This window comes from Mizuhopecten yessoensis, unplaced genomic scaffold (assembly GCF_002113885.1).
Source record: "Mizuhopecten yessoensis strain PY_sf001 unplaced genomic scaffold, ASM211388v2 scaffold3321, whole genome shotgun sequence".
NCBI lineage: Eukaryota > Metazoa > Mollusca > Bivalvia > Pectinida > Pectinidae > Mizuhopecten > Mizuhopecten yessoensis.
This window is the reverse complement of record NW_018404986.1, coordinates 190,365-199,617: the sequence shown is the minus strand read 5'-3', so window position 1 is coordinate 199,617 and position 9,253 is coordinate 190,365. Positions and strand designations below refer to the sequence as shown.

Here is a 9,253-nt window from a genome sequence, read left to right as displayed (position 1 = left end):
TCTTTATAACGTATTTACTAAATTTTAGACAAAATCTGAAAGTTGAGAGAGAAAAAAACTAATTTTTAACAGTATAATTATATATTCGTTTGGTTATTTAAGTTTTGCTTAACCTTTGCATATATGCCAAAGTGTATATATTCAAACTTTAATAATGAATTTAAATTTTAAAGAAAAACCATTATATCTGTAACATTAAAATACTGAAAACTGCACAACGGTCCGACATGAACCTACGTAAAAAGTATTGACCGGGCTTTGGTTTAGTACCTCCCACATTAAAATGCATCCACATACAGACCTGTTATATTAAACAAAAAACTCATGTCCATCAATTTTAGTATTTATTGTATCAATTACGTCAACTTCCACATCCGATTGTATTAAGCTGGAAATAAGTCCATCCTCGAATAGCATTGTTCTATTAACAAACAGGCTCAAGGGTTAGTATTAACAACTAGAATTAATTGTATTTGAATATTCTTGATTTAGCGTATTATTGATGTAAATGTTCAACAAAATATTGCTTTAACAACCATTCATTGGTGTCAGTGATATTATTTGTTTCACTATTTTTTTCCCTCTGTCGTCTTGTCAGATTTTGGATCCATGAAATCCTTCCCGGAAAAGTCAGTGTAGTTTCTGCATTCCTTTATGCTATTGTCCTTAACCTGCAACATAATAACATAATAATCACATTTCAAAGGACAGAGCTAAAATCCTGTACCCGACCTAGCCCGAACACTTAACACCCAACCTTAATTATGACTCTAAGCATGACATCCATACAAATTAAACATCTTTGGTATGATTGCGCTCATCGAGCGTGGATGTAGAACACAAAACAGGAAAATGCATGCAATTATCTGTTCCGTGAAACATCAACACTATGATAAGCACGTTAGATATGACTAATAACCCTAATCGATGTCATCTTAATTTAACTAAATTCCATCACACCTGCCCGTAGTTTAAACCCTATCTCTGTCCACCTTATCTCTTATACGTATTCCTTCCCTTAAAGGATTTTGGCCAAGATATTTTACTTTATTTTACACAGTGGCGTATTTGGTCACTGATTTAACAGTAGCTAGGGTCCAGGAGCTACACCTCTTATATATTTCTGATTTGTTTCGAAGGATACGTCTGACAGTGTGATACCGCCCATGATAGAATTCCCTACAAATTTATGTCGAACAAAAGACGAAGACAAATCACCATTTACGTCAAAATTGACATCGGCGGACGATTCTGATATGGCAAGGACGTAAATAAGATACGCATATAGAACAGCAGCTACATAAAATGAAACCTCCAAATATTGCTGGATTTAAACCCTAACAAAATAAACAGGTATGACGTAAGAGCCAGTTAAGGTTGCGACTTTTTATAGTCATATATTTGCAATGTACTCTACACTGACCTACCATATATAACTTACTATAAACTGTAACTACACTGACCTACCATATATAACATACCATAAATTTTAATTACACTGACATACATGTACCGTGTATAACCTCACACAAGCTTTAACTTCACTGACATACCACGACTGACCTACCATAAACTTTAACTACACTGACCTACCACGTCTAACCTACCATAAACTTTAACTACATTGACCTACCACGTCTAACCTAACATAAACCTTAACTACACTGACATACCACGTATAACCCACACACATTTTAACTACACTGACCTACCACGTGAAACCCACAAAACTTTAACTACACTGACATACCACGACTAACCTACCATAAATTTTAATTACACTGACATGCATGTACCGTGTATAACCTCACACAAACTTTAACTTCACTGACATACCACGACTGACCTACCATAAACTTTAACTACACTGACCTACCACGTCTAACCTACCATAAACTTTAACTACATTGACCTACCACGTCTAACCTACCATAAACTTTAACTACATTGACCAACCACGACTAACCTACCATAAACTTTAACAACGCTGACATACCACGTATAACCCACACAAACTTTAACTACACTGACATACCAAGACTGACCTACCATAAACTTTAACTACACTGACCTACCAAGACTAACCTACCATAAACTTTAACTACACTGACATATCACGTATAACCCACACAAACTTTAACTACACTGACCTACCACGTATAACCCAAACAAACTTTAACTACACTGACCTACCACGTATAACCTCCCAAAAACTTTATTTTAACTACACTGACATACCACGACTTACCTTTAACTACACTGACCTACCTTGTCTAACCTACCAGAAATCTTAACTACACTGACCTACCACGTATAGCCTACCAGAAACTTAATTTTAACTACACTGACATACCACGACTAACCTACCATAAACTTTATATACACTGACATACCACGTCTAACCTACCATAAACTTTAACTACACAGACATACCACGTCTAACCTACCATCAACTTTAACTACACTGACATACTCGTGGGTTGACTATTTCACAAAGCATCAAATACATATTAGAGTTGTACATATTATTATCTCAATGTTTTTCAATGAATTCGGTGCATTGCAAGATTCTCAACTAACGATAATCCGAGACGGACGATGCCCGGGTCTTCGACGAGGTACGAGCAAAGATATATTGGCGATGTACGGGCAATGCGTAACAATTGCTTGAGTATGCGTTTACTATTACTTGTGCACAGAGTCGCAAGGTAAAATAAATATATGTACAACACATAATAATACGTACGTTCGATACTCACTCTTAATATTGCCAGCGCAGCTTTCACAATTTTAAATGCGGACAAACTATTCAAGCTATAAGAGCAAAAAAGGTTTGTTTATATTAATCTTTAAATGCATGTCAGTCAATCAGAAAATGTGCCTTGTCTTTTTCTGCAATATTAAATCATATAGTACCGAAATTACCGGGTAACCGTTCAATTTTTGTCTGTGCGGTTAAATATAACGAGAGTTAAGATTGTCAGGGGTTTGTGTTAACTTCACAATGAATAAGATCAATTCAAGTTTTACAGATGTGTTTGTCTAATTCCATAATTAAACAGTATTTGTATAAAATTATTTCATCAGGTGTTATCAAACTTAGTGTATAGAATACATACTGTCGGGGGAGGGCCTAGTTATTATAAGTTGTGAGAACTAATAACATATTTAGTTAACCTTTCGTATACGACAGTTATATCATATAAGACAATTTAAAACCAGAGGATTTAAAACGAAATATGAAACTTGAAAGTCCTCATCGATGAATACTTCAAAAGCACAAAATATTCTGTAAATGCATTTTCAAACATAAGAACCACTGCATGTGGACACGTGAAGAATTATTTTACATTATTGATTCGAGCCACAGGAACATCTGAATCAATTACGGTATGTATGTTTAGACTTAGCCTAAAACATTGGGTTTATATTTTACATCTGAATTCTCTATCGTTTTTTTAATTTTGTTTTTGCATTACAAGACGTTGTTTAATTCCAATTTAGAGAACTTTTTATGACACTGTTTTGATTTTTTGTGTTCTCTGATTGCCAACATATTTACCAACACTAGGCAGGTGTTGTTTTATAAAATAATGACACTCAATTATATACTGTTTCATATAAAGGCTGTATTTCAACCTAAATATTCACCTGTGACTTAACTGTGTTCATGCTACACACATTTTTGGATAATTTTTGCTTCAATTGTTTTGGTCAAATCATAAAATGTTACATTTTCAAAGCACTGAAAAGTGTCTCCATATATTTTGAAAAAATAAATAAAAATAAATAAGAATTAAGTTAACGTTTGAAATAACATTGAACTATTCCTTTATCTGTGATAAGTAAATAGTCCCTAACCATTCCTTTGTTATCCGATTTTGCTTTCAAAGTAAGGATTAAAAGTATTAAACTCTGAATATTCCTTTAAAAAAAATAAGAAACAATTATGTCATTTATTAGGGAACATACATGTATGAAGAAGGCTGAAATGTGTTAGCACTTCTAACGATTTTTTCGGAAAGTTAAAAGCTTGAAAATCAATTCATAGAATGCCGAAAATAAAAAAAAGGAAACTGAAAATGCAAGAAAATACCTGAAATTAAAGGAAACATCTCAAATGAAAGGAAACTATAATGAAACAAATTCAGGGAGGAGCGACATTTATAACTCCTTTTTATTTCAGTCCTTGTTGCGATGTCTGTATTACCGTGTGTAAATTTAATTTTAATAGTTTTTTATTTGATAAAATCTTCACTTTAAAGCCCCAAGTTCGTCACTAGTGTTCGAATTTGACTCGCTCGGATGATACATATTTACATGCTTTTTTTGCATAACGACTGGACTGCCAGATATATATACATACGTGTTTCACTATAATCTGCATACTGTGACGTTTATCCTTTTTTTATCTAGATCTGACGTGGTGTTATATTATCGATATATTGCAAAGGGTTGGGCAGATACAGCTCCCCTGTGGGAATCATTCTCATAGCCACAAGCTTTATAAACATTCATAAAGTAGGGAAAGTCTTTAAATTAAAATTATCTTAAATTTAGTAAAGTCTTACGACATTTAAGGAAAATTAGATTTCCCTTTAACTCCAATAATGCTTTCATATGAAAAGAAACATAAGGAACTTCCTTACAATAGGAAACATGTATGAAACTGATGCCTGAATACTTGTTGTGGGCATTGCCAATTCTCACCTGAAAAGCGTGCTTTTTATGATTATAATCCAATAAATCAATGCATACATATTCTCTTTAGTCCAAAAGTTTTCAAACTCCTAAAAATAGCTTTTCGTCATTTGAAAATTCCTTTTCGATTTCATTTTTTCTGTGTATTCAAATAAACAATAATACATTTTAAACGATATCAATTCTTAAAAAAGTAATTTTATCACTTATACACCTGATTTGGGTATTGTTAAATTTTAATTAATTGTGCTTTATAATTAAGTTATTTATCTGTTATTGAAAGATCATTCAAATGAATATGATATCAAATACTATATGGATCAGATTGTTTATATTATAAAATAAAAAAGTCAAAAAAATATATATGTATATTTATATTAACATATGTGCTTGAGTTCCGACAGGGTTAGGGTTAGGGTTAGGGTTAGGGTTGAATTCCGTTATTTTAGCTTCCGGAAGGTCAGGGAGTGTATTTACTCGGACCACTAATCCTCGCGACTCACGTGTCGATTACGTGTGTATTCTGGTATATTCTGGCTTATATAACAGTGTCAATCTAATTAGGCAATGGTTTCAGGTGGATATTCTCAACGTACAGTTGTCGAAGACTAATTAAGGTTTTTTTTATGTCTAGAACTAAGTCACCTTAAGACATTTGCTGTAAGAAAGATTATTGGGTAAAACAATATGTTACTATAAAACTAGAGCGATCAAATTGTGCAAACTCGGGGGGAAACGCCCAATAAAAACTATTTTCGTAGATTACTGAATTATACCGCTATGAGACTAGTCTATATTTGCATATGCATATTTGCCAATTTTTAAACAGTTTTCATGTATACAGCTTCAATTATAAATGTACTGCTCTGATAAAGTGAGCTCATGGAATCGGGTCCGTTTTTAATCTTCACTACAATAATACTCAGACATCACTACTGTAAGACTGTAACTAAGGACAAACATAGTGATTATGTTCTGAATCCATCCACCAATTTCTGACCGAAGAGTTCGGACATTTCACAACATAATGTACACGTAGTGCCATAATGTTTAAATAAATATCTTTTATTTGTCGTCGTGTACATTGTCAACGTCAAACATAAGCTATGTAGAGTTTTTATTACGACGTGGCTAAGTGAACAAATGCTGTTTTCGTGGTGGGGCAAACCCATGGGGTAACCCACCGTGCCATCGGAGGGATTTATCTAACCCTATCTGACATCACTGTTTTCCGCCACCGCGGTTGATCGAACCGAATAAGTGGTCTGAAGCTCACGCATGATTGCACACAGTAATAATGTCTCTGCGCGTTAGCGATCACGGCTACCGAGGCAACGGGTGAGATATGTGTCGACCGGCTACTCTACAAATAACAGATCACACATATCTGTATAAACCGGGTGGCTCGACCAAGTAACAAATTAGGGCAAGGCAGGGGCCAGGTGTGTGTGAGATAGTGTGTGGTTAAAAATTGATGTTTCAATTTGGTTCCCCTTGTTATAGGGTGCTCTATGCCCGATTTGGATAAAATCCCTTAATGATGCAACAAAGGGATTTTAAATATTTAAACCTCAAATTCCAATACTTGGCCCTGCCCCATTTCACTCAGAGGGGCCACACCCTCTGCTCATACAAAACTTAGTCCAGAAGAAGGATTTTTAAGATTCAAACCTAAACCTCCCATATAGGGCCCCACCTCTCTTCACCGAGAGGGGCCACATTTCAGTTACAAAATTGAGTTCCCTTTACCTGAAGCAATCTGAGGCCAAATTTCGATTAACAAATAAGTTGTTGATTCAATGCCTGTATAACATGTCCTTGCTTCTTTGGCAATTTCATATCACAGTAACGTTGTAGTCCTTTTTGTATGTAATATTTGATTGTTTTTCCTCTCAAAATATCAGGCCTAGGAATGCAATTAGAAATGTAATTTCAGATTCTGAACATCATACTTTTTGTTTACTACCTAACTGGTTGATGAAATCAAACTAGGATGCTTCTTGAAATGGCATTTATTGTCCTTAGCTGTTTTTTGCTTTATTCATAAAGAAATTATATGGATTTATTAATACAGAACTGTATGTTAAACTGAACACTATATCAATTGATTCCTCTCAATTGGTTTGGCTAAAGTTTGTTTAACATGCTATTAACAACTAATGTCATTAAGGACGTGCCTCCATGTGTGAAGTGTATGCGCGCTTGCCTGTGTTTGTATGCAGGTGACAGGGGTGTGTTGTTGTGCTTCCTCTCAAACTTTATTATTAATGATGTTATCTTGTATTTGTAACGCTACAAAATGTTCAGCGCAGAAGAATGTTCTTGGTTTTCAAAATTCTGTACACTCATTTTTCCTTGAAAAACCTGTACACGCATTATATGTGTGTTACAGGTTAAAAATCTCGACAGCTTTCCTAAACACAGACAAAATCATTATCAAATTGATGCTTTATAATGTTGCGGCATTGGACTGGGTCAATCACTAGGGAGCAGGAAGACCTTTGTCATGTCTAAGAGTTCGGAGGTCATAGGTTTGAATCTTGGTCTGGTCGCAATACCCATATAAGGATCTTGTGTACATGTCCTCGGATTCAAAGACTATGGGAGGAATTATGCAAGCGGGAGTGGAGAAGGTGGATCGCTGGCAACCAGTAATTAGCTCAATTAATCAGAGTGTCCATCTAGAGTTCAAAAGTCCAGGTTGAAATCCCAGACCGACCTGATCGAATTTGCTGAAATAGGTTTATAATGTACTGACTATGATATTTTTATAATCATGATGTGGTCAAATAGGTTTGAAATTCTGTTAATAATCAACAATAAAAGTGATCAGTATATGCTTGATATATTGTCGAAGCGTATTATAGGGGGTATTTTTTATTTTAACATTATAAGCTAACAGAACTTCCGACTAACAGCTGCTGTTCACAGGGACCCGATAATTTGTGACAGCTATATTTGGACCTAAACTACGGTGTTCAGAGTAATGTTTAAAGGTTTTAGTTTGACTTTCGGTAAAAATGCCACCCCCCAATGCTTATGTAATTATATATTTTTCATTGGGGGTGACATTTTTACTTTTTACCGAAAGTCGATTGAAACCCCTAAAACATATAAAATTACTCTGAACACCTTAGTTTACGGCCAAATATAATAGGTAGTTGTAACAAATTCTCAGGTTCCTGTGTTCCTGTGGTTTGGTAGGGGAATTTAGGTAAAGTGGAATTGACATAAAAAAAATATATGGGCCTTTATGATTATGGTATCACAATCTGTCTAGGGGGTCTGTCAAACAGAGAAAAGGTGAGAATGCTAATTACTAATACCCTATTAGGCCTATACTAATAGAAAAATAATGTTGTAAGCCTAATTTTAACAATTTATAATTGACATACCATTTTCTTCCATATCTTTATTTCTGTATTACTGTATCTCAGCTTAAATTTTCATTGAATCTAGTTCTCTTTCGGGTACGAATATTATTGATGTCTTTATTTGTCTATTGATGATTTTACCCAAACATCATTTACTGGTTGATGTCATAACTTACACCGTTATGCAGATAATATGTAAAGAGCGTGCGATTTGGTTTGGTTTGGTTTGTTTGTGACTTACGTCCTTATTAACAGCTATGTTCGTTTAAGAACATGCCAGGTTTTGGTAGTGGAGGAAGGCCGGAGTTTCCTGAGAAAAAACACCAACATACGGCCAGTACCTGGAGACTGCCCCACGAAGGTCCCGAACCTGCGACACAGTGGCGGAGGGCTAGTGGTAGCAGAATGTCAGACACCTTAACCACTTTGCCACCGCGGCCCCCAGACCTTGTACCAAGTTCAAACTATGCATATTCACTAGGCTGAAATAGATGGGACGTCATCTGGTCTCTCCATAATCTGAGTATCGAGAGAGACGAGGTCTCGGTGACTTCACGTATAATTGCATCACATTACCGTAAATTATGAATTTATGAAAAATCGTGGCCAAAATCCTTTAAATTCTTATTTTTCTCAACCCACTAACACCCTTATCAGATAACCTTATAAGCACATAAAATGTGGCTCAACTCAAACACTCTAACCTTGTCCTAATTTAATCCTAACATTAAACATTCAAACTAAACCTGACTTATAAGACATTAACCTTTACTTCTTACTCTTTATACCAATCACTTACTCCAAACTCTTACCCGCTACCTTTAATATTCAAACATTACCCTACTCTCATCCAAATAATTCCAACAGGTCGCAGTACAAATTTCTGGTATACACATACAAGGCACTGAATGGAACAGCTCCTCAGTACCTACAGGAACTTGTTACCCTGTATCAGCCGTCAAGATCACTGCGGTCGGAGTCAGAATCTTTGTTGTGTGTCCCAAAATCTCGTACTGTGACCTACGGAAACAGATGCTTTGGGAGGGTTTCGGCTACGTTGTGGAATAGCTTACCATCTGCTATTAGGAAGTCAAATACCCTGGCCAAGTTCAAGAGGGACATAAAAACTCACCTCTTCACGTCTGCATTTTAGAATCTTTGCAAAGACGTCATGTAAA

The 9,253-nt window shown here is 35.3% G+C and overlaps 1 protein-coding gene across 1 annotated transcript in view; it reads right to left on the bottom strand.

Annotated features, from left to right (window-relative positions):
- Window positions 1–259: 259 nt before the first annotated feature.
- LOC110447347 (ectoine dioxygenase-like) overlaps window positions 260–9,253 on the bottom strand; it is a 29,288-nt gene continuing 20,294 nt past the window's right edge. Inside the window, exon 10 of the mRNA XM_021492968.1 lies at window positions 260–671. Coding sequence (XP_021348643.1) covers window positions 570–671 — 102 coding nt within the window. The 3' untranslated portion in view covers window positions 260–569. The remainder of the gene's footprint in view (window positions 672–9,253) is intronic.